This window comes from Pinus tabuliformis, chromosome 8 (assembly GCF_031772625.1).
Source record: "Pinus tabuliformis cultivar Carrire ecotype Pingquan chromosome 8, CPIR1, whole genome shotgun sequence".
Lineage (NCBI taxonomy): Eukaryota > Viridiplantae > Streptophyta > Pinopsida > Pinales > Pinaceae > Pinus > Pinus tabuliformis.
In genome coordinates, this window is record NC_142294.1 from 68,813,409 (window position 1) to 68,840,910 (window position 27,502).

Genomic DNA, 27,502 nt, shown 5'->3' on the forward strand with positions numbered 1-27,502 from the left:
TTATTAATGTGATGGGTAGTCATATGGTAATGGTGGGAAAAAATTTAAATGTTTGGTAAGAAATTGTAAATACTCACATTAGGAAGTGAGTTTTGATTTTTAAAATAAGTTAGAGGAGTTATTTTCTAATGTAAAAAATTAAAAAAGTTTATTTTGTGGAGAAGGGGAAACAATTCACCTTTTGTGACTCTTGGTTGTCATGATCGGTTTCTTTTGGGAAACAATAAGGAAAGAGTGTTTGGAGAGGAGAGAAGAGTATTTGGAGAGGAGAGAAGAGAGGAGAAGCTTCTTAGTGAGGAGAAGAGAGAGGGAGAGAAGAGAGGAACTTCATATTTCTTTGAGCAACTATAGTCTTGAGTTTGAAGAGCCGCATGTACTTTCCAATCTGTGTGAATCCGAAGGTATGTCTTTGTGTGAGTGGAGTAAACAAACATAAATTTTGAACTATAAGTTGTGTGCTTGCTAAATGGTTGAGTTTGAATCAAATTCTTGTGATTAACCAATTCAATTTCTTCTTTTGAACTCATGTTTTCTATTCTTGTGCATTTGTTCATGTGAATATTGGTCACTTTGAGAACATGTAGTTTGTTAAACCGATTTATATTAGAAAAATTTAAACTGTGTCGGCTTCAATGGTTGCGATAATCTATTTGTGTTACGGGATTCCTTTTGTATCAATCTTAAATTATATAAAAGGAATGTGTTGTTGTGTTCTGGTATTTACAACGATTTGAGTGCTGTTTTAAGGACAAAGTACCATGTCAATTAGAAAATTTAGGATTGCAAATGCCACTGAAGAAAGGCCATTGAAATCATTCCTTGTCTCAAGGAGAAAGTTAGGGATGTTGGGAGTCTATCTTAGAAAAAAGTCTAGGCATTTCATCTTCTCAAAACCGCAATACAGAATTTTAAGAAGGACTACAAAATGATTTCGTAGTCACTAAACAATAAATTGGAAAACAGGTGTTACAAAATCATTTAATAGACTGATTAAAAAAACAAAAACAAAAATTGAAACACTGTAGATTTGAAACCCCCTTTCGACTTGCTTTTCGTATTGCCTCTTTTTGTGGGTATTTTTATTAGTGGTCATTGAATGTGACCAAGGGTTGAATCCATTGTTATATGGATTTAAACATGAAGGATTAAAACACTTTGTGAAGCCCTTAAATGAGTGTGTCAATTTCGACTTGCTTTTCGTATTGCCTCTTTTTGTGGGTATTTTTATTAGTGGTCATTGAATGTGACCAAGGGTTGAATCCATTGTTATATGGATTTAAACATGAAGGATTAAAACACTTTGTGAAGCCCTTAAATGAGTGTGTCAAAGCGTTATTATATTGCATCCATTATTTGTTAAGTTGAAGCTTATGTAATTGGATTTCTAAAATGAGGTGAGATTACGAGGTCTCATGGAATTTATCATAATAAAATAATATTCTTCTAATGAATGCATAGTTTAAATGTTTACTAAAATAGTGTTAGAATTGGATGTAAACAAGGAGCTATTTGTGCTGAAAATTGGTGATATTGGCACAGGGGATGGATGCCATCTAGTGCCTTTCCATATTTGTCCACTTACGTCCAGCAATTTAATCATTACTGGAGAGGATAATCTTTACCAATACAAATTTTTGAATTATCTAAATTTAAGAGTATTTTGTTGGAATTTTAGAAAGGGAAAAAAATTGTCAAATCTGAATTTGTGTTGTGTGAATTGGATTTCTGACTACATATATAGAATCACCATTTTGAAAAAAACTTCAAACATTTGAATTGTAAAACTATAAGATTCTCCCAAAATTACAGGAAAAAATCCCCCCAAAACGTCCTAGAGGGACCCGTGATCGACAAATCTTCAAAACGTCAGTAGTTTCTAGAAATCGAGGGACCCGTGATCGTCCTTGAGTTTCCCGCGTTTGTTGAATTTTCTAAGTCCAGGGAACCCATGAGACTTCTGCTCATACACGGCAAGATCATTTACCAAAGACACTTGAATGGCAGAGCATTCGCAACAACCACAAAGACCTCCAAAATGCATATAGACTACTGCATAAATAACAGGTTTCTGGAAGTCGAGGGACCTGTAATCGACCATCAGTTTCCGTTTGTTGAATTTTCGGAGTCCGGTGAACCCATGGGACTTCTGCTCATAGAAGCGGCTACCTTTTACCAAAATCTATGGAAGAGTTGACCAACCTCACCTGGTAGACAAGGCAAAGTTATTAAAGGGGATCTTGGGATTCCAGGGTTATATGTGAACGCAATGGCGCTGCTAATGATGATTTTGTGGAGCGCCCTCGTATTCCAGAGCGCCTATGGAGATGGTGAATGTGGGAAGACTCCTGTTGACAGGGTGGTGGTCAGTCTGAGGCCGTGCATCGAGGGAACTAGAGTTGTGGAGGCAACGCTCATAAACCCTATCTGCTGCATCCAGGTGAAGAAAGTGCTTGCCTTTCCACCCTGTTTGTGCGCAATCTTCCTTTCTCCTATAATGGAGGAGGCTGGAGTCACCGCCGCTTTGGGCGTAACCTTTCCTAAGCTCTGCAATATTACCAGTCGCCCCGTCGGAAAGAAATGCGGAGGTAATTTCCCTTCCTCCATTTTGATCTCCTCGCCTTCATTCTCAATTTCTCAGTATGTTGTTGTTTAGAAAACTGGGTTGAATCATCTCACCTTCTTCCTTTTTTCTGGTTGGCGTGCAGGTTACACAGTTCCCTGAACAAAGCATGGCGACTTTGGTATCACCTCATTAGCGCTATTAGCTACCAACTAAGCTTCACTGAGACGAAACCTGAAAAGCAAGGTCAAACCCTTCTCTTCAAGTTCTACAATTCTGCAAATATTTCGACTTAAATCTGGATCGTTCAGATAACAACATTCAATCCAGCCACAGCCACGACCAAATAAATATATTATTATGTGCCTTTCTATTTCACTGTGTTAAAAAAGTTTTTCACCTCTGTATGTAACCAGAGAGATGTGTAGAGTACTGTTTGGTTTATAAATATTGAATTTATAATAAAATATTTTAATGTTAAATATAAATAAAATATTTTAATATTTATTATCTTTTTGTTCTCTAATGATATATATGATTTTATTTTATTTTATTGTTATTTTTTTTGGTTTGTATTTGAGTATTTATTTCGATATTTTTGAATTTAAAAAAAAATGATATTTTCTGTAAATTTTTGCAATTGTATCATCACATCAAGAATCCAATACAGTAGTTATTTATAAGTCCAGCTGTAAGAATTGCTTTTCCCAGTGTCTTGCATGATATGTTTCAGAGATATCATGTCCTAGAGGTTTTTGCAGGCCACAATTGAGCTAGAATATAGGGAAAGTTATGTAGATATGTTGGTAGTTAGGTTTTGGCATAATTTATTTAGTCAAGGTTTGTCGAAAAGCTAAGAGTATTTATCTTAAAAATTAGAATCAAATACATCAAACAGATGAAAAAACAATCTGTCCTGTAAACTATCTTTAACCTTCTCTTCCAAACCCTAATTTCAACTGAAATTCACAGCATCTAGCCATATTCATAGGCGCAGAGATATAGATGCGTTGAAGTATTCAACCGATGAAGTAGAAATAACATTGAATGTTACCAACCTATGATACATGAAATGCTATCGTTAGAAAATAGCGTGTATTGTTATTTGAGGGATAAACATGAAATGCAATCGTTGAAACCATTATTTTACATTAATGGGTAAACAGGAATGGTCGTCAAAGTTGAACACGCATGCCGCGTAGAAAAGTAAACTCCATTACCGGGACGAGCTGGTATCGCCGGTGGAAAAATCCACATATTTTCACACGCCCTTCCGGTTAACATATTAATATTAAGATTTTTTTTTAATTAAAAAAATTGAAGGTCTCTCATGCTGCCCTTGGGGTCTGAGTAATTTTTTTTTTAAACATTCAAGTAATTCCTCGTTAAAATAATATTTTCTACTAGAAAATCAAAATACACCTACGCGAGATATGATGGTTTAAATGACTCTTAACATTAATAATGATGGATATTGATGGAGAGTGGTGGTTTAGAATTAGTTCCCACTCTTGATTAGGTGTTCTTTACTGATGGGGGCTTTGTTTTTGTTTTTCATAATGCAAAAGGGTTTAAGGTCGTTCCCATTGTAACACTGTTAACATCGGCACATATCGACACATAGATTAGGGTTTTTTATTTTTATTTTTATAAGGTAATATGTTTTAGTGATTAGGATTTCGTGGTGTTAAATTATTTATCAACACATAGATTAGGTTTTTTTATAAAGTAATGTGGTTTAGTGATTAGGATTAATTGGTTTTATATAAATAATTTAAATTGAGGATTTATTAATTATTTAAATTTAATGTTCTAAGAATTAATCTATAATTTTGATAATTTTTTAAGGTGTTTAATTCTTATAGGTTTTGAAGTTTTTGACTGGAATTAGTTGAAATAATTTACACTCATGTTTTTCAAGTTTGAAGTTTTTGATTGGAACTAGTTGAATTAATTTATATTTAAATTGTGTCTTTTTGTTATTTAAAATGTATTTTTGATTGTGTATGTGGATTTAATACCTTAAAAAATATCTACTGCATTTGAATTATGAGGAGTTCACAATTCAAATTTGTGATTACTACAAATCTCTACTACAATTCATACAACTTCTACCTAAAAATATACCAAAAAAACTTCAAAACATATGATGGATAAATTCATACATTTATGGATTAAAATAAATTTAGTTTTAATTATATCAAAATGTTTCTTGATAGTGGAGATTTCCACAGTTATTCATATAGTCTGAAACTTGTGCAAGTTTTCCTTGTTCAAGGTTTTGGGTGGACACTCCAACCATCTTCACTAATTAGAAAGAAGATAGATGGCAAGCTTGAGAGATGATCAACCTAAAACTAGAGCACAAAAATTGGAATAACGGTCACAAGAATTAAATTAAAATATGAATGATCAAAAGATAAAGAATAGACAAAGAAAGACTTAAAATATTTAAATGTAACAAAATTTAATTGAACATTAATATAGAAACATATTTATATATATATATAAATATAATCATTGTTTGTTATTCTTTTTTTTTTGCTGAAGCAAGCACTGATCCTTCTATTTCATTAAATCAAAAGAGAAATTACAAATTGTACAAAAACCCGATCCTTTACAAGAAGACGGGAAGAGGAATCCTTGCAAATTTCAAAGACCCCCCGCCCTACTACATTGTGCACCCAACTTAAGAGAAGCTGACGTGGAAAGGCTACCAGAGCCCCCACCCGCTAGGGAAAATCCGTACAGACACATTCCCCGAAGTCGACTAACCAACACAAACAACCCCAATCGCGTGGAACCCACACCTCGCAAAAGAGGGAAAGGACGCGCCAAAAAGCTTGATGAAAAAGGCCCATCTAGCCCACTAAACCAAACTATCATTCTCTGCCATTGATCCTGGCTGCTGGATCCAACGGCCAGGAATCATATCGCGCACCCAAACATGTCTGAAAAATAATGTGCAATCAAGGGCGGTATTACAGTCAATCCCTTGTCCACGTGTAGCAATCTTAATGGGATCGCTGCCAAAACTAAAAAACCACAAACCGCTCATGGGACGAGCGATCACTGGAGAGCCGGCCCGGGCGTGGTTTTCAGACTTGAAAGTTGGAAGAGGGAGAATACCAGCAGCCGGAAAACCAATTCTCATTATCTGTCTGTACTTTCCACGGCGTCTATCCCCGATACTGAGCTTGTTTGAGAAATGACCCCGTAACTTGTCATCCGAGCTCCTGAGGCTCCCCTTCACCTGACTCCGGTAGAGAGTGAGACAAATCCTGGCTTGCCTTTCTATCAAATGCATGCCGAAAGTTTGAGAGACATCTTGCCAGATAAATCAATTCATGCTTGTTATCTGGGTCTGATAACAAAACATTTCCATATCTTCTGCAGCTTGTTCCTCACAGAGAGACTTTAAACGGTTTTGAGGAATCTCCCGCCACTTGTACGCTATCCCGCAATCTGCATTGTTCACCCCTTGGTTGGCCAAAAGGTCCGCTAGTTTATTGGTCGAACGTCGAACATGGTTGAAACTCACCGTTCTCAGCCCTTGGAGGTGAACCTGGATTCTTTGGTAAACCAGGATTAGTTTCCAGTGATTAGAAACTTTCTCCGGCCAAGTACCACAATTAATTCTTTTCACAGAGTTAATAGTAATCTCCGAGTCCGCTTCAACAATGACGTTAGAGCAATGATTCTGGATCAGAAACTCTAGACATTGTTCCAGAGCCATTAATTCTACCATATTATTTGTGGCTCTGCCAAGATGATAGTGGAAGATAAATATAATTATGCCTTCTTCATCTCTTAAAACTCCTCCAAAACCAGCTGTTCTCGGGTTGCCTTTTGAAGCTCCATCAATGTTGTATTTCAGATAGCCTTTCGGTGGAGGTTGCCAGAACTCCTTCCCTATATCCATTGTTGTGTCCTTACTAATTAGACCTTGGGGAATAATCCCTTTCATTCCCAATTGTCTGAGAATTCTCAGCTCAGACAAAGAGGGGGGATTTTTGGGGAGATTGCGAACTGTGGTACTAACTGTCTCCCGAAGCTGTTTCAGGATAAGATCAAAAAGACATTGTGGGGTGGACTTTTCACTTTTGAAAATCCTTTTATTCCTTTCTTTCCAAACATTCCAGATAATGAAGCTTGGCGTGAAGGCCTAGGCTAGATTAATGAACTCATTCTCTGAAAATTTTACTCTCCAATTGTTTAAGGTATTAGTGATACTACTTCTGTCCCTATCTGACTGCTGGAAAATGGAAGAGAAGGAATCCCATAACCAGGTAGTATAAGAGCAGCTGTTAAGAATGTGCTCCATATTCTCCTCCTTTTCTTCACAAAGCTGGCATCTGGAAGGCCCCATAACACCCCTTTTCCGTATGTTGTCCCAGGTTAAAATTTTCTTATGATGAACCAACCACATGAAAAGCTTGATTTTCATCCAACCTTGGTGCTTCCAGAGGAGCTGCCATGTCTTATTTGGAACCCTATGATCAAGCCCAAGAAGAATACTTTTGGCTTCCTTAAGATTAAAGTTACCTTTATTGTTATTGCCCCATCTTAATTGATCCTGCCCCTCTGTAACTAAAATCATCCTTTGTTTAAGCAAGCTCCCAAGAGCCTCTACCTTAATTTTAATGGGACTATCATCTCTGTAGTCAAGTTTCCTCCAGCTTCTCCATTTTCTTGAGGTCTGCGCCAGATCCCAGAAATCCTTGACTTTGTTTAACCCTTGGTGATCTGTTTCCTGCTTGAGGCTAACAAAGTCCTCTGTTAATAGTATTGGTTCTTGCTACCACTTGTCTTCCCAAAAGAGTGCAAGATCCCCTGCTCTGATTTCCCAGAAACTGTTATTTTGAACAAGGCTTCTGTTATCCCAGGCTCTATTCTAGATGTGAGACCCTTTCACATTACCAGACATTCTTATTAGATCCTTAGTGTGCCAAGAGCTGGCATATTTTTCTTTCCAGATCCTTGCCCACTGTGCTTTTGGCTCTTGAACCCAGCGCCACCAAATCTTGGCTCCTAGAACTTTATTAAGAATCTCCTGATCATCCAAGCCTAGTCCCCCTTGTCTCTTGGGTTTATAGATTTTGTCCCAAGAGACCAGGGCCCATTTCTTCTTAGTTTCTTCTTTACCCCAGAGGAAATCTCTTTGAATGCTTCTGAATTTCTCTAAAACACTTTTGGGAGCTGGGAGGGCTGATAACATGAAAACCGGGATCGATTGCAGGACCGCCTTAGTCAGAACCAACCTGCCTGCCAGGTTCAAGACCCGGAAGGTCCAATTTTTGACTTTGTCGTGCAATTTATTAAGCACCGGTTCCCAAATACTTTTGTGCATAAGTCTATCTGTGAGAGGAATTCCCAAATATGTTTTGGGGTGGGAATCCCTTTAGAAGCCCAGAATTCTTGAAATGTTTCTCTGAATAGCAATGTTAGTGTTTAAGAAGAAGATTTTTGACTTGGAAAGATTGACTTCCATACCTGTGGCCAAAGCAAATTCTTTCAGGATTTGATTGTAGGCTGAAGCTTCTTTGACTGTGGGGAGCCCTTGCAACATGGTATCATCTACAAATTGTTGGTGAGTCAGAGCTTGACCATTCTCAGATAATTGAAAACCTTTGATTTTTCCCATTGCCTTGGCATGCTTAATAGATCTGCCAAGTCCCTCCGTCATAAGAATAAAAAGAAAGAGAGAGAGCGAGTCTCCTTGCCTGAGGCCTCTAGAAGGAATGAAGATCTCTGAGGGGGAGCCATTCACCGAAATTGAAAAGCTGGAAGAGGTCACCAGAGCCATGACCCATCAGATCCAGCTGTGGTCGAACCCAAAAGAAGTGAGAACCTTTTCGATGTAAATCCAATTAACCTTGTCATAAGCTTTGGCTATATCTAATTGCATGATCATCCCCGCCCTTTTTTTACTGGTAAGCGTGTGGACCACCTCATGGGCTTGAATAATGTTATTTAAGATTTGTCTGCCCTCCACATAACCTGACTATTCCTTTGAGACTAAAGAAGGAAGGAGAGGTTTAAGTCTATTTGCCACTACCTTAGAGATTATCTTGTAAACCACATTGCATAAAGCTATGGGTCTGTATTTGTCTACAGTTTGGGCTGATTCCTGTTTGGGGATCAGGGAGATGAAGGAAGTGTTGAGGGCTTTCAGGATCGTTTTGTTGGACCTGGAATCCTCCACCACTTCCAGAATGTCCTGTTTGACAATATGCCAACAAGCTTTAAAGAAGTCCACATTAAAACCATCCGGACTTGGTGCTTTGTAGTTCTTCATGTCTTTGAGAACCTCATTGACTTCCTCTTCAGTAACAGGTCTGTTGAGATTAAAATTGTCCTCTCTAGACACTAACTTAGGGATATGCCTTGTAATTTCCTTGATGGAATGTTCCCTGTCTGGATTGTTTTCTCGGGTGATGTTTCGGAAATACTGAACAAGCACGGCTTCAATACTCTTATGGGTGTTCTGGAGCTGTCCATTCTCATCCTTTATTGTTGAGATTCTATTATATGCTCTGTTAGCCATAGTAGATCTGTGGAAGAATCTTGTATTCCATTCTCCTTCCTTGAGCCATTGAACCCTAGACTTCTGCCTCCAGAATGTTTCCTCTTGTTTGCATAAATTATCCCATTCTTGCTGATGTTTATCAGCTTGATCACTCTTGACTTTGTCAAAGCCGTCTTTGATCAGAGCCTGGTTGAGATCCTATAATTTGATTTCCAATGATCTTTTGTTCACAAAAATGTTACCAAAATCCTTTTTGTTCCACTCTTTTAGCCTGAACTTGACATGCTTTAGTCTTTTATGAAGGAGGTACATTTTTGAGCCTTGGAATTGCAAGTGCTCTGACCACCATTTTTCAATGTTGCTGATGAAATTCGGGTGGGAGAACCACATATTCTCGAATTTGAAGGGCCTGTTCCTGGGAGAAATCAAACCCTTGATTTCCAGTTGAATCGGCCAGTGGTCCTAACCTCCAAAGGGAAGGACTGTTGCTATTATTTCTTTATCTGTAAGCAAAAGCTCCTTTGATATCATGAACCTGTCCAATTTAGAGACAACCTGTGCCTCACCTCCTCTTTTGTTGTTCCAAGTAAAAAAGCCATTGCTTGGGTCTGAATCAACCAGTTTCATCTCATCTGTGAAAGTCTGAAACGCTAAGGAGTCTTTGTTGAGCGCTCTGGTGCCTCCTTTTTTTCCAAAAGAGATTTGATCATATTAAAGTCCCCTCCCATGATCCAAGGAATCCCAGCCTGTCTGTTCCTGAGATCAATTAGGGAGTCTAACAATTTGAGTTTGTCATATATTCTTTGAGGGCCATAAACATTTGTGACCAGGAATGTTTTTGAATCCCCCACTGGTTGAATGACCACTGATAAGTAGTTTCTAGATGCTTCTGCATCTGTTATACTAATTTTCTTTGGATTCCACAGAGTTAGAATGCCCCCCGTTGTGTTTTCAACTTTAACCTCTAGGAACTCAAATCTATTGAGCCATTTGTTGTGGATTTTTTTTATTTTCTAGATGGAACATTTCGCTTCCTGGATGAAGATAACATCTGGCATTCCCAGTTTCATTCTATGACTAAGCATTCTTTTTTTCTTTTACTATCTACACCTCTGATATTCCATGATATGAGCTTCATATTTAAAGATTTCTAAATGTGTAACTGGTTAGGTCTTTCATCTTACCTGAGTCTATCATTAACTTTCCACATTCCATGAAGAGGTCCTTCTACTTTTTCCTGCCTCTCTTTTTTCCTGCATTTATGGTCGCTAATCCTGGAGTAGTTTTCATTATTTTCACTCCTCTGTGTTCCTGTTTTTCAATGGTTTTTTCTTTATCCCATCCTCTTTCCTGAGTTTTCCATAAGAATAGCTGCTGAATTTTGTTGCAGTCTTCTTGGGGTAGTGAGTCTATCCCTCCCGTGGATCCCTTCATCAAGAACCCTTCCAGATCTAGCTGTTCCTTATCTAGAATTTCCTGAAGTTCATGATCTTCCAGATCTGTTTCACTTTGGGTCATTTCTTGATCCATCTCTAGTTCTGTTTCACTCATTATAGTTTCTTTCTTATTATCCATCTCTTGTGTTGGGTAGCAGTCTTCTTTCGTTTCCGTTTCCTTTTCATTAGGGCCATCCTCCATAGATTGGTCTTCATTTGCCATTTCTACATTCTCTTCCAGTGCTTGATACCTATTTTCACTGACCCTCTGCCCCTCATTACGAAGTTTCCTTGGTCCCTTTTTGCCGCCTTTTCCTCTACTTGTCACTTTCTGGAAGCTATCTGTGTCCTTCATTTCCTTAGGTTTTCCCTTGTTGTCTGCTTGACTAAGAGGGAAATCTCTGAACAAGTGTCCATGTTCATGGAATTTACGACATCTGAACGGGATATGCTCGTAGTCTACCATTTGCACCCATTCCTCATCAAAAACTTCCAGGATGACTTCATCCAGAAGAGCTCCTGATAGATCCATTTCTACACAGATCCTTGCATAGGAAGTGTATTTGCCTCTTCTTGTGGCTTCCGAAGCTTTGACAAAACGTCCTAGTTTGTTGCCTATGGTAGCAAGCGATTCAGTTTACCAATAATCAAGAGGAAGAGAATAGAGTCTTACCCAGACGGTACCAAAGTGAAAGTCTCCCGCTCTGGCACAAAGTTCATCTTCCAAGGCCGCATATAGAGGCCAGCAGCTGCATAAAAGTAGGGTCCTCCTTCGAATATTTTGTCTTTGTCTTCGATGTTTGTGAACACCACAGTGAAAAATCCCTTTGACCCAAGATGCAGGTCTATACTTCCTTTGGGTTTCCAGTGATACTTGATCCATAACTGTAAAGCCTTTTCTGTGGGCCATAATCCCATAAACTTGCAGATTATAGCATAGGTCCCCATATGTTCCCTGTGTACCTGTAGTGCAGGATCGTTTAACACCACTCTAGGAGTAATCTCCATTTTGGGTCTGCACGGTCCCTTTTGTTTATTGTTCCTTGTGCCCTGGCTTTTGTCTTCTTCTTCCTTGTCTTTAGTGCTGACATTTTCCTTGGGCCTGCCCCCATCTGTCTCCTTTTCATTATTACTTTGTTCCTCTTCCACAGAATCTTTGACTTTTCCCAGAGGGGACTTGCCTCTACTGGCAACAACGCTTTTGTAGGAGGGAGGGGAGCTCCCTCCTCTGCGTTCCTCCATAAGGAGCAGGCGATAAACTTCTTCGAACCATGGCTGCGCGTTTTTCTCCTGGCTGTGCGTTTTTCATTAACCGCAATTTCCCACCGAAAAAAAAGCATCATTGTTTGTTATTCTTAAACTGTATAATAATTAAACATTTTAATTTATTGAAAAATTAAGTCAAATTTTAAAAAGGTGAAATTATTATTATTATTATTATTATTATTATTATTTAAAGTAAGAGGTTAATAAGAATGTTTTGTTTATATATTTAAAATAAATAAATAAATACTATAGTTAATACAAATTTATTTATTTAAGCATAAAATGTGGTATGATTAATGATTAATAGCAAAAACTATTATAATTTGAGATTATCTCATTTTGATCTTTACAATTATAATGTAAGAAAGAATATATATATATATATTTGAGTAATTTTTTTCCAGCTTAAAATTTCAATGTTTGTATATATAAATAAATAAATAAAAATAAAATTTCAAACCACTATTATGGAAAAACTATTTAAGAATATATTTTATTAACATTATAAAAAGCTAAAATATAGACTATCATAGAGAAGAGGGTCCAAAAAAAATAAAAATTATGTTATAATTAGTTATATTATAGTCATTCTAAATAATAATAATAAAAAAATTAACTATAAATAAATTTATTTTTTACAAAATAAACCACCCTCCTCTCCATGATCCCCTATATTTTAGGTTTTTATAATTTTAATAGAGTATATTCTTAAATTTTTTTCATAATATCTCAATAAAAGTACTTTAAAATTTTATTTATATTTATTCATTTATATATACAAATATTGAAATTTTAAGCTTTAAAACATTAATTATATTAAAACTAGAAATTAAAATTGATTAATGATATATATATTCCTTTTTATATTATAATAGTAAAGATAAAAATAGGATAATATCAAACCGTAATAATGGTTGTTATAATTATTAACTATGTCACATTTTACCCTTAAATAAATAAACTTGTATTAATTATAATATTTATTTATCTATTATTTTCAAATATATAAATAAATAAATTATAAATAAGTAAATAAATGATAATAAATGATAATAATAATTTCACTTCTTAAAATATCACTTAATTTCCCAATAATTTAAATTTTTTAATCATTTTACATTTAACCATTTTAAGTGTTTTTTTTACTATTATTTATTTGTTTACTGTTCATATTTTAATTTAATTCTTGTGACAAATATTCCATTTTTTGTGCTCTCATTTCTTATAAGGTTGATCAGCTCTCACACTTACTATTTATGTTCTAGTGTGATGTCCCCGGAAAATGTAAATATTTGATCTTTCACTATGGTAAAAGACATAACTAAGTATGACATTGTTAACTATTTGAAAAATTAATAGTATTGTTATTATTATTGTGTGCTTTAAAATATATATGTGTAAGAAATATTTCTTGAAATGCTGGCAACTTCTGAGAAGGAAGTTGGGACAAGACAGTTGTTTAAACTGCAATCCAACTACCTTCCCTAACTAGAAAGACTTCCAGAGAAAAGAGGGGAAGGAGGAAAAAAAATCTGCGCTGTAGGGACAGGAAGAGGACGGGAAGAGGAGGCTACGTCCGGTAAGGATCAGATAGCCAAGCATTGAGTGCGTTCTTGCTGAGGATAGTGATCCGGCAAGGGAAATCTAGGGGGGAGACTCTGGTCTTGAAAGACGAGTCTCATGGTTGGGTGGTCAAAAAGTGAGAAGCAGCAGGAATCCAGGTAACCCGCTGAGGAGTCCTATTCACCAGGCGGAGTCCAGGTAAGTATGAAGAACTACTTGGATATCTGTTAAGTAAACTGCTAACTTTTCTGGTAGCAAATATGTGAAATATTTTATATGTAATTGTTTAGGAAATCTGGTAGCAAACATGTTAAATATTTTATATGTAACTGTTCAGGGGATGTATGAAGGGGTCTGGTTTATTGTTTAATAACAAGTTAGCTGTGCATAGTTGGGGTTCCCTTATCTCTATATTAAAATGCAAAAAAAAAGAAATTTAGAAAAATTATGTGGTGGCAGAGATGACCCTGAGTGAGGGAATTTGAGGATAGAGACTGGAACCTGTGGCCTGCTCATTTAGACCTCTCAGGAATAGTGAATAACCCTAGGTTGTAATTACTACAGTTCACGGTAGTAAAGACAAGAATACCATCGACAACAGGAAATTATGAATGTGATTACTCAAGCTTGAAAACAAAAGTAATCTGCGCAATCGATATTTTACTTTCTTAGAAAATTTCCTGCTAAAACTGAAGAAAGATTGTCATACGGATAAGGGGAAACAGTAACTACGGAAACAAAATCATAAGCTTGGAGAGGGGGTTGAAATTCACGCTCTGGAACCGTTATCGATTCCAACTTGTGGATAACCCAAGCAAGAGACCCGGATGGGATTTATTAAACCATGGACGGGTAGAAAATCACAAGAAAATCTAATAACAAATTGCATGTATATGAATGGACAGTCGAAACCCTAGGATAAAAACCCTAGGTACCCTATGGTGAGCTATGCATCATGAAAAAAGGCAAAGACAGTCATATTTAGAAATCAAGTTAAGTAACAAAACCACGCCCCCAGAATGGCAGTGCTCCGGCGAGGGAGACTGAGCCATTAGGGAATTTCTTGTTGCGAAATTTTGAATTGAACCGGATGAATGTCAAATCTTGAATGTATGACCAACCGCAGGCAGTCAACGGTGGTTTTCCTAACTTAGTTGCAAGCCATCAGATAGTAATTAGCTATAATTCTAAGGGACTTGAAATAATATCCCTACAGGGCAACGTTTTAATGATTGAACCTACTAGCAACGACCTTGAAAAGAAATTATTTCAATGGTAATTCAACAGATTAGAGTTGCTGGTCCCAACATAGCATACGCATAACAAAAACTCTAAATTTCTTAGAACAGACTTAAGCGAGAGAATCATATATATATAAACAAGTATTACAGAGCCATGATTGGAATAGAAATACGATTGCCCATTTCGTAAATTAATACAGAAATTGGAAAACAAGTCAAAGTCTCTGTCGAAAAACAACATGGATGCGGCGTTCACTGAGTAGAACTTATTAGGAAAAAACATAGTCCTGATACAAGTGTTCACATAATCCGGTAAGAGCAACGTAACCCGAGTGTACACAAAAACAAACCCAAGACTTATTACAATTACATGTTAGATCTCAAAGACAAACTATTAATACAATTAGAATTTCAACCAAGGCAACTTTTGCCTGAATCTACAACAGTATAGCCAAGCCTCGGCCAAGAGAGCCTGTGGCTCCAGACTGTTACAATGTAAAGATTGCAGAAGAACTCTGTCTAGGCACGACAAGACCCTCTCTGCAACTAAAACTGGATAGAACAGAGAAATGCTTTACAATCCTTGAAGAATAGCAAAACGAGAGCAGTGAACTTCCCTTTAGTCAAGCCAAACCCGAGTTTTGGGTGCTTACCCGGCATTCCACGCTGGAGGTGTGAAACCCTATTAGCAACGACTGATTCCTCAAGCCAGATTGACCTCCTCTGGCTCCACCATCCATATTCCAACCAAAAACCTGTAAACGAGAGGGAAATCTGTTAGGGTTTGGTCAAACATTGTAAGCATCGAAAACAAATTGGTAGAGACAAAAGCGAGCAAAGTGTAAGAGGCACACACAAAACGGTGTGCAGTTACCTGGAGATGGGGTGGACCAGCTCCGGAGCATCGATTCCTGGTTGCAGAAACTGGTTAGTGTACAAACTAAACATGGCAGGAAGCAGGCAGAGCGAAACAAGCATCCAAGCAGAATGAGGGAAAAGAACCATACCACCGGATAAACCATCACAAAACCCAGGTTGATGCTAGACACTTCGATTCATCACCGCATTCCTAATCGTCGATCGCTTGAGGCGCCCGAGATACACAGTCACCGATGGATTCCAGCCCTTGCCACACCACCGCAACCAAGCAGGGAGTAAATGACTGACCAGTTGGATAATGCAAATGAAGCTAGCTGTGGGAGAAGTACCAACGTACCAGGGCAATGGTACCCTGGAAATAAAGGAGAAGCAGTCCAAGCGGTGGCAAAATAAATGCATGGGTCAGGTTACCGCCGGAAGGGGGTTTTTCTGACTGTCGATTTCGGCAGCTAGAAACAGGAATTGCATATGAACAATTTACAAAGTGCATTTACATTAAACCATAAGTCAAAAACATTCACACTGTAAGACTAACAGATAAAAAAAAAATTACTCTGACATATTTTATCGAAGGGGGATGTGATAAGTGGTATCAAAGCCAAGTTACAAACATTGTGGCCTTTGGGAAAAACTGAAAGTTGGAAATTAATAAAAAAAATTGGAAATTGAAAGATAAACAGATTGTATACAATTATTTCCATTTCTATTTAGCAGTTTAAGAAAGTAGATAGTGTACTATTGTGAAGTGTTGTTTTCTGACACTTTTCTTATGTTAAGTACAAAAACAGAATACCGCCAGCATGTGAAGAACAGATAGTGCATCACGCAGGTTTGTGGGGGGTCAGGGACCTGCAATTGGTGCTGAAAACAATCCCAAGCTATGGGTACAGCTCGGGGAGGAAGCCCGTAATACAAACCAGGCTATTTTGGAGACGGTGCAGGAATTGAAAAACGAAATGGCCCGATTACGTGAAGATAATGCACAATTAACGATGGAGCAGGAAAGAATTCTAAAAGGCCTATCTGACAGACAGAACCAGCCGCCAGCTAACCCCAGTGCAGAATAGCAGAGAATGTCAGAAGAACAGAACCATCATACAGAACCTGAAGGGTCAGAAGAGAGGGAGGAACGATCTGATAATGCATCTGAACAACATACATCAAAGAGGCAGCGGATAGAGTTGCAAGGAGAATTTCGTAAGATTAAACCTCCGCACTTTGACGGGGAACAGGAGGAAGCAGTTGAGGCATGGTTAATAAATATGAACAAATACTTCCAGCTGTATGAATACGATCATAACCTGAAGGCATGATTAGCCATCTTCCAATTATAGGGGAAAGCGACCCTGTGGTGGGAAGAAGTCAAGATCGTAAAGGGAGTAAGCGAACAGACCATAACTTGGGAGAAATTTCAAAGGTACTTCAAAGAAAGATATCTGACCGAGCGTTTTTACGACGAAAAGGCAAGGGAATTCCACGACTTGCGGTTGGGGCAACAGACCATGGACGAATTTATCACCCGTTTTACTTCCTTGCTTCGCTATGTGCCTTATATTAGAGAAGAAAAAGATAAGGTGCAAAGATTTGTTAGTAGTTTACCCCTATATATGCGGGAAAGGATTGAGTTTGACAATCTAAAGATGATGGACGAAGCCATCCGCAAAGCCAGGATCTGTTACCAGCAGAATAAACAGAAAGGAGAAGCTCTGGGTAAAAGATGGAATGAGAAAAGAGGCAATAAGACAGCTGGAAACAGTAAAGGAAATCGCAGTGGTGGAAGCAAGGGAATTGGCAAAGGGGCATAACAACAAAACTATACAAAGAGGCTCATTCAAATCGAAGCCAACCAGTGAGTCCAGAGTCAGCGAGCAGCCTGCAAGATTGGACAGTGAAGGGACAACAAGACCCCTAGTACAGTGTTGGGGTTGTGGAGGGCCTCACTATGTCAAAAACTGTCCGCAACGAAAGGGAACCGAACAGTTATCCCAAATCCATGAAGCATCAACAGTCGGCGATGTGGGACATAGCGTACCAAGGATTAATGCAGCACTGGACGATCGTCAGGCGGAGTACCAACCGACCATGGTGGAATTTGAAGGTAAAATTTCAGACCTTACTGTAGCTGTTTTAATTGACCCTGGAGCCACATTAAGTTATATTAGTCCAAAGGTAGTAGAACATTGTAAACTGCAACCTGTTAAATTCAAGAATCCGTGGCTAGTATAGCTGGCTACAAGGGCCAAGAGGCGAGTGCTGGCAAAAGTCAATAACTGCCCTTTAATAATAGCAGGGCAGCCAGTAGTGGCAGATTTAAACGTGCTCCCCCTTGGTTCATATGATGTTCTGATCGGTATGGACTGGTTAGAAAAGCACTGGTCATTGGTAAACTGCAAAACAAAGACTATTTATTATAGGAATGAACTTGGAGAGAGGCAAGAGATGCAAGGGATTAAACGGCCAGTGCAGGTTCGGCCAATAACTACATCCCAGTTAGCAAAATGCATCAGGAAGGGGTGTCAAATTTATGCCATCCAGGTGGGCTATGTTGATTCGAAGGGTAAATCAGCCACGCTGGATAACATCCCTGTAATACAAGAATTTGCGGATGTGTTTCCAGAAGAGATTCCCGGACTGCCGCCTAAGAGGGATATAGACTTTACCATCGAATTGATACCAGGGGCAGCACCGGTATCTCGAGCACCCTATAGAATGAGTGTACCTGAGTTGACAGAGTTAAAAATGCAGCTACAGGAATTGTTCAACAAAAACTATATTCGCCCCAGTGTATCCTTGTGGGGAGCCCCAATGTTATTCGTTAAGAAAAAAGACGAGACCCTTTGCATGTGTATAGATTACCGTCAGCTGAACAAACTGACCATCAAAAACAAGTATCCCCTACCTCGGATTGATGAACTTTTCGATCAAGTGAAGGGTGCAACAGTATTCTCCAAGATCAACTTGCGATCAGGTTACCACCAGATCAAGATTAAGGAGGAGGACATAGTTAAAACAGCCTTTAGAACAAGATATAGGCATTACGAGTTTGTGGTGCTACCCTTTAGGTTAACCAACGCCCCTGCAACTTTCATGTGCTTAATGAACAGCGTATTTCATCGATATTTGGACAGATTTGTGCTGATATTCATCGATGATATACTAATATACTCCCGCACTAAGGAAGAGGGCAAGGAGCACCTCAGATTGGTGCTACAAACCCTCCGAGAACACCAGTTGTATGCTAAGTTCAGCAAGTGTGACTTCTTCAAGGAAGAAATACAGTATTTAGGCCACATAATCACAAAAGAAGGGATCGCAGTGGACCTTGGAAAGATAACGACCATAATGGAATGGCCCGTACCAAAAGATGTAGCAGACATCAAGTCCTTTATGGGGTTAGCCGGTTATTACAGACGCTTTGTATAAGGCTTCTCAAGGGTAGCGTATCCTATCACCTCCCTACAGAAAAAAGGAAGGACATTCAAATGGACCCTGGAATGTCAAAGAAGTTTTGAATAGCTTAAGCTTCTGCTCACCACCGCACCCATTTTGAGCATAGCCGATCCCAATAAGGACTATGTGGTGTGCACTGACGCAAGCAAGGAGGGCGTGGGAGGTGTGTTGATGCAGGAAGGGAAAGTAATAGCGTATGAGTCAAGGAAAATCAAATAGCATGAGCAGAAATATTCTGCCTATGACTTAGAGCTGGCAGCCGTCATACACGCTTTGAAGATGTGGTGACATTATCTCATGGGGAGAAAATTTTTATTACTAACAAACCACCACAGTCTGACCAATTAATTTAGCCAGCCCACTTTAAACACGAGGCAAGCACGATGGGCAGATTTCTTAATTATTTTTGACTTCGATATTAAACACTTGAAGGGAAGAGACAACCGGGTGGCTGACGCCTTAAGTCGGAAGGTACAATGTTTGTATGAAATTTCCTTTAGTGAATGGAAAAGTCCCTTCGAGGAAATGATAAAAAAGGCAACAGAGCAAGATGCTGAATACCAGCAAATAAAACAGCAAGTACAACAATCTACCAGTGAGAAGAATCAGCAAGGATATGAAGTAGATGATGCTGGAGTGTTGTATTATAAAAAGAGGCTATATGTACCTAGTCAAAACAGTCTTAAAAATCTGATTTTGGATGAATTTCACATCAGTCACTATGTTGGACACCTAGGTTATCAGAAAATGATCATTGCGCTTCGAAAAGAGTACTATTGGCCTGGTATGAAGAAGAATGTAGCCGAGTATTTAGCACAGTGTTTGGAGTGCCAACAGATTAAAGCGGAGCATCAGCATCCAGTAGGGCTATTACAACCTTTACCCATTCCGGAATGGAAATGGGAAACCATTTTTATGGATTTCATAACAGGGCTGCCTAGGACAAAGAAGAATAACGATTCTATTATGGTGGTGGTAGACAAGTTGAGTAAAGCAGCACATTTTATACCTATGCAATCCACCTACAGAGATGTACAAATTGCCCATATCTTCATGCAGAATGTGTTTAAATTGCATGGACTCCCGAAGACGATAATCTCTGATCGTGACGTGAAATTCACATCGACTTTTTGGAAGACACTATTTGCAGAATTGGGAACACAGCTAAACTTCAGTACAGCGTACCACCCCCAGACCGATGGACAAACAGAGCGAATGAACCAGGTGGTAGAAGACATGTTAAGAGCCTATGTGATGCAACAACCAATGCAGTGGGAGGAGTATTTGCATTTGGTTGAATTTGCACACAACAACGGGTATCATACCTCAGTACAAATGAGTCCCTTCGAGGTCCTATACGGGCGGAAATGCCGCACACCCTCACGCTGGGGTGGACCTGAAGATAAACTAAGGTTAGGGCCAGAAATGCTTAAGGAAATGGAGGATATGGTGAAAAGAGTACGCTCTAATTTAAAAGCTGCTCAGGATAGGCAAAAGAGCTTTGCTGACCGGAAGAGGAGGTTCAAAGAATACCAAGTCGGTGACCATGTTTATGTAAGGATCCAAGCCAGAAAGAGTACACTGCAATGGAGCGGGTGCGCCAAGTTGGCACCCCGATATTGTGGACCATTCCAAGTCTTGGCAAGAATTGGGCCGGTGGCTTACCAGCTCACCCTGCCAAGTCACATCTGGGTCCACAATGTCTTCCATGTCTCTGTGTTAAAAAAATACGTTTATGACCCTAAACATGTGATTCGATGGCAAGATATACAGGTGAGGATTATTTCCAGTAGACGAGACTAAAAGTTTACTTTAAAAGAAACTGATTTGGAATATTGCTGGTTGCAGGTCGAACCAAAAGGAGAAGTCTTGGTCGAGTCGCTGAGCATCCTCGACCGGAGAGAAGTACAGCTGCGGAAGCGAGCTATTACCCAAGTTAAAGTGCAATGGCAGCACTTTGGGCCTGGTGAGACCACTTGGGAAGATGAAGAGCTCATGAAAAAGGCTTACCCAGAGCTGTTTGTGAACATCAGACATCGGGACGATGTCCAATCTCAGAAGGGGGAGATGTGATGTCCTCGGAAAATGTAAATATTTGATCTTTCACTGTGGTAAAAGACAGAACTAAGTATGAAATTGTTAAATGTTTGAAAAATTAATAGTATTGTTATTATTATTGTGTGCTTTAAAATATATATGTGTAAGAAATATTTCTTGAAATGCTGGCAACTTCTGAGAAGGAAGTTGGGACAAGACAGTTGTTGAAACTGCAATCCAGCTACCTTCCCCTAACTGGAAAAACATCCAGAGAAAAGAGGGGAAGGAGACAAAAAAATCTGCGCTGTAGGGACAAGTAGAGGATGGGAAGAGGAGGCTACGTCTGGTAAGGATCAGATAGCCAAGCACTGAGTGCATTCTTGCTAAGGATAGTGATCCGGCAAGGGAAATCTAGGGGGGAGACTCTGGTCTTGAAAGACGAGTCTCATGGTTGGGTGGTCAAAAAGTGAGAAGCAGCAGGAATCCAGGTAACCCACTGAGGAGTCCTATTCACCAGGCAGAGTCCTAGCAAGTAGGAAGAACTACTTGGATATCTGTTAAGTAAACTGCTAACTTTTCTAGTAGCAAATATGTGAAATATTTTATATGTAATTGTTTAGGAAATTTGGTAGCAAACATGTTAAATATTTTATATGTAACTGTTCAGGGGATGTATGAAGGGGTTTGGTTTATTGTTTAATAACAAGTTAACTGTGCATAGTTGGGGTTCCCTTATCTCTCTGTTAAAATGCAAAAAAAAGAAATTTAGAAAAATTATGTGGTGGCAGAGATGACCCTGAGTGAGGGAATTTGAGGACAGAGACTGGAACCTGTGGCCTTCTCATTTAGACCTCTCAAGAATAGTGAATAACCCTAGGATGTAATTACTATAGTTCATGGTAGCAAAGACAAGAGTACCATCGACAATAGGATATTATGCATGTGATTACTCAAGCTTGAAAACAGAAGTAATATGTGCAATCGATATTTTACTTTCTTAGAAAATCTCTTGCTAAAACTGAAGAAAGATTGTCATACGGATAAGGGGAAACAGTAACTATGGAAATAAAATCATAAGCTTGGAGAGGGGCTTGACATTCATGCTCTGGAACCATTATCAATTCCAACTTGTGGATAACCCGAGCAAGAGACCCGGATGGGATTTATTAAACCATGGACGGGTAGAAAATCACAAGAAAATCTAATAACAAATTGCATGTATATGAATGGACAGTCGAAACCCTAGGATAAAAACCCTAAGTACCCTATGGTGAGCTGTGCATCATGAACAAAGGCAAAGACAGTCATATTTAGAAAGCAAGTTAAGTAACAAAACCACGCCCCCAGAATGGCAGTGCTCCGGCGAGGGAGACCGAGCCATTAGGGAATTTCTTGTTGCGATGTTTTGAATTGAATCGGATGAATGTCAAATGTTGAATGTATGACCAACCGCAGGTAGTCAATGGTGGTTTTCCTAACTTAGTTGCAAGCCATCAAATAGTAATTAGCTATAATTCTAAGGGACTTGAAACAATATCCCTACAAGGCAACATTTTAATGATTGAACCTACTAGCAATGACCTTGAAAAGAAATTATTTCAATGGTAATTCAACAGATTAGAGTTGCTGGTCCCAACATAGCATATGCATAACAAAAACTCTAAATTTCTTAGAACAGACTTCAGCGAGAGAACCGTATATATAAACAAGTATTACAGAGCCATGATTGGAACAGCAATACAATTGCCCATTTCATAAATTAATACAGAAATTGGAAAACAAGTCAAAGTCTCTGTCGGAAAACAACATGGATGCGGTGTTCACTGAGTAGAACTTATTAGGAAAAAACATAGTCCTGATACAAGTGTTCACATAATCTGGTAAGAGAAACTTAATCCAGGTGTACACAAAATCAAACCCAAGACTTATTACAATTACATGGCAGATCTCAAGGACAAACTATTAATACAATTAGAATTTCAACCAAGGCAAATTTCGCCTGAATCTACAACAGTATAGCCAAACCTCGGCCAGGAGAGCCTCTGGCTCCAGACTGTTACAATGTAAAGACTGCAGAAGAACTCTTTCTAGGCACGACAAGACCCTCTCTGAAGCTAAAACTGGACAGAACAGAGAAATCCTTTACAATCCTTGAAGAATAGCAAAACAAGAGCAGTGAACCTGCCTTTAGTCAAGCCAAACCCGAGTTTTGGGTGCTTACCCGGCATTCCACGCTGGAGGTGTGCAACCCTGTTAGCAATGACTGATTCCACATGCTAGATTGACCTCCTTTGGCTCCACCATCCATATTCCAACCAAAAACCTGTAAACCAGAGGGAAATCTGTTAGGGTTTGGTCGAACATTGTAAGCATTGAAAACAAATCGGCAGAGATAGAAGTGAGCAAAGTGTAAGAGTCACACACAGAACGGTGTGTAATTACCTGGAGATGGGGTGGACCAACTCCGAAGCATCGAATTCTGGTTGCAGAAACTGGTTAGTGTACGAACTAAATGCGGCGGGAAGCAGGCAGAGCAAAATAAGAATCCAATCAGAATGAGGAAAAAGAACCATACCACCGGATAAACCATCACAAAACCCCAGGTCGATGCTCGACCCTTCGATTCATCACCGCATTCCTGATCGTCGATCGCTGGAGGTGCTCGAGATACACAGTCACCGATGGATGCCAGCCCTTGCCACGCCACCGCGACCAAGCAAGGAGTAAATGACTGGCCAGATGGATAATGCAAATGAAGCCAGCTGTGGGAGAAGTACCAACGTACCAGGGCGATGGTACCCTGGAAATAAAGGAGAAGCAGTCCAAGCGATGGCAAAATAAATGCATGGGTCAGGTTACCACCGAAAGGGGGTTTTTCCGACTGCCGATTCCGGCAGCTAGAAACAGGAATTGCATATGAACAATTTACACATCGCATTTACATTAAACCATAAGTAAAAAACATTCACTCTGTAAGACTAGCAGATAAAAAAAAAAAAAATTACTCCAACATATTTTATCGAAGGGGGATGTGACATCTAGCTCTCACACTTACCATGTATCTGTGTTCTAGTCCCTGAAGATAGGAGTGTCCACCCAAAAAGTGGAACAAAGAAAACTTGCACATAGTTCATATCCCAGAGTTTCAAACAATATATCAAAATGTACTAATATATATCTATGAAATAAATTTTATTTGTTTTTAATAATGAATGAAATTTCCACCAAAAATGTTTACATTTAAAAAAAATATAAATATATATATAAATAATTTAATTCCATAAATTTCATCTATAAACTTGTCATAGCTTAAACCTAAATAAAATTATAATAATATTAAACTTCATCAACTATGTAATAAAAAAGTTATAATGTAAGAAGGAATATATATATATATATATATATATATGTTTTCATCTTAAAATTTCCTAAATAAAAATATAGTAATATCAAAATTCATCAATTATGTAATAGAAAATTATAATGTAAGAAGGAATATGTATATCTATATATAATATAGTATGAGTAACTTTTTTCCTCTTAAACTTCATCAACTATGTAATAAAAAAGTTATAATGTAAGAAGGAATATATATATATATATATATATATATATATATATATATATATATATTTTGATGTAATAAAAAATTATATTGTAAGAAGGAATATCTATATCTATATATAATATAGTATGAGTAACTTTTTTCCTCTTAAAACTTTATTGATTTTATATATAAATAAATAAATATAAATAAATTTTCAAACCACTTTTATCAAAATATTGTGGAAAAATATTCAACAATATATTTTATTAATATTATAAAAACTTAAAATATAGAGAGCATGGAAAGGAGGAAGATTTATTTTGTAATAAAATTAATAATAATAAAAAATACTTAATCTAAATTTTTTATTTAGAATAAATATAATATATAATATGGCTAATTATAGTGTAAATAGTCCAAAAATAATTTATGCTATAATTAACCATATTATATTCAATTTAGATAATAAAAAAATAGATTAATTATAAATAAATTTATTAATTTTATTACAAAATAAACCACACTCCTCTCCATCATCCCCTATATTTTAGGTTTTTATAATTTTAATAAATATATTTTTAATTTTTTTTCATAATATCTCGATAATAGTTGTTTGAAATTTTATTTATATTTATTTTTTATATACAAACATTGAAATTTTAAGCTTTAAAAAAGATTACATATATTAAAATTAGATATTAGAAATTTAGAAATATATATATATATATATATATATATATATATATATATATATTCCTTCTTATATTATAATAATAAAGATGAAAATAAGATAATATCAAACCATAATAATAGTTGTTATAATCATTAACCATATCACATTTTATCCTTAAATAAACAAACTTGTATTAACTATAAATATATAAATAAATAAATGATAATAATAATTTCACTTTTTTGAATTTTGACTTAATTTCTCAATAAATCAAATTTTTTAATCATTTAACATTTAACCACTTTAAGTCTTTTTTGACTATCTTTTATTTTTTGACCATTCATATTTTAACTTAATTCTTGTGACAATTATTCGAATTTTTGTGCTCTCACACTTACCATGTATCTATGTTCTACCATGTATCTATGTTCTAGTCCCTAAAGACAAGTGGAGTGTCAACCAAAAAAATCTAACAAAGAAAACTTACACATAGTTCATATCCCAAAGTTTCAAACAATATATCAAAATGTCCTAATATGTATCTATGAGATAAGTTTTATTTGTTTTTAATAATGAATGAAATTTCTACGTAAAATGTTTACATTTAAAAAAAATTATATGATTTAATTTCCATAAATTTCTTCTATAAACTTCTCATGGCTATAAGAATATAATAATATTAAAGTAAGTCAATTATGTAATAAAAAATTATAATGTAAGAAGGAATATATATATATGAGTACTAAAAAATTATAATGTAAGAAAACATATATATACATATATGAATTTTTTTCCAATTTAAAATTTCAATGTTTGTATATATTAAGTGTAATATCGGAGTTAAACAAGGTTGCCCCCTCTCCCCTACCCTATTTGGCATTTACATTGATAAGCTCGAAGGCTATTCAGAGGAAGCGGGATGTGATGGCACAATCTTAGCTAGGATAGTCATCATCCTTCTTCTCTATGCTGACGATATTGTTCTTTTCGCAAGGTGCCCATCTGATCTTGATAAGCAACTCGGGCTTCTTAAGGATTTCTACTCTACCATGGGTATGACTGTTAACACTAACCAAACAAAAGTTATGATTATCAAATCCAAGAAGGACACTTACGCTAATTTTATGTATGACAATAATAACTTGGAGGAACTGTATTCTTACAAGTATCTAGGAATTTATATTCATCACAAGCTCAACTGGAACCATAACATTGAGAAAAGGATTAATGGGGGGTGGAAAGCTTATTTTGGTCTTGAAATAATTGTAAAACAACAAACCTAGTAATGTGGGATAAAAAGAAGTTCCTCTTTGAAACTTTAGTCACTCCTGTTATCTTATATGGCTGTGAGGTTTGGGGTTGCAGCATCTCCAAAGAATCTTGGAGAAAGAGTGAGCAAATCCAGAAGTGTTTTATAACTTATAACCTGAAAATTAAAAGTAATACACCCTATCCTATTATCCTTATAGAAGCAGGTCTTTCCCCTATTGAGAGCCTAGTTATGATTAGGTTTCTGCTGTACAAGCACAAACTCAATAACATAGACAATCATAGACTTCCTAAGCTAGCTTTAAATTCCAGCCAAAACCACCTAAGGCTTAATCAGGGGTGGCATAAAGACATAAGGGCCTGGTTAAACTATTGGGAGATCAACGAGAATGATGCATTGCAAAACATTAATAACACTAAAGATATTGTTACTTCTAAGTTCAAAGAAAAAATATGGTGTGAGAAAGATTTAGCGGCTAAAAGAAAATTAAGTTATTATAAGAAGGTCATCAACCCCACCCTACAAGATCAAAAGTATCTCTCTATTTTAACTAGCTCAAAGAAGAAAATTAATATAGCAAAGATTAAAACGAATTCTCATGAGCTCCATAGTGAAACAGGTCGTTGGACACTTCCTAAAACACCATGGATGGAAAGGATTTGTCATATATGTGAGAATAGGAGCATCGAGGATGAAAATCACTTCCCCTTAGAGCGCCCCACATACAACCACATTAGATCTCAGTTTCACAATCTTTGTTACAATACTGACCTTCCTAGCCTTTTACAATGTCAAAATTATAGTGAGCTCGGGAGGCTTCTCTCCAAAATTTTTCAGCATAGGAATAAAATCTTAAATCAAAATAAATAATTTGTTTCTTTAGGTCTGATAGACCAATGTTTGGTCTCAGTGGATGTTAACCACCACCACCACCATCATCATCATCATCACCATAAAAATAAATAAATAAAAATATAATTTCAAACCATTATTATCAAAATATTATGAAAAACTATTTAAGAATATATTTTATTAATATTATAAAAACTTA

General features: G+C 37.1%; 1 protein-coding gene across 1 annotated transcript; it reads left to right on the forward strand.

Annotated features, from left to right (window-relative positions):
- The first annotated feature begins 2,045 nt into the window (after positions 1-2,045).
- LOC149234191 (uncharacterized) lies at positions 2,046-3,070 on the forward strand. The gene is made up of 2 exons (XM_089461119.1): positions 2,046-2,585; positions 2,706-3,070. Exons 1-2 carry the CDS (start codon positions 2,267-2,269, stop codon positions 2,720-2,722), a joined length of 336 nt encoding a protein of 111 aa, XP_089317245.1. The 5' UTR covers positions 2,046-2,266; the 3' UTR covers positions 2,723-3,070.
- The last annotated feature ends 24,432 nt before the right edge of the window (positions 3,071-27,502 follow it).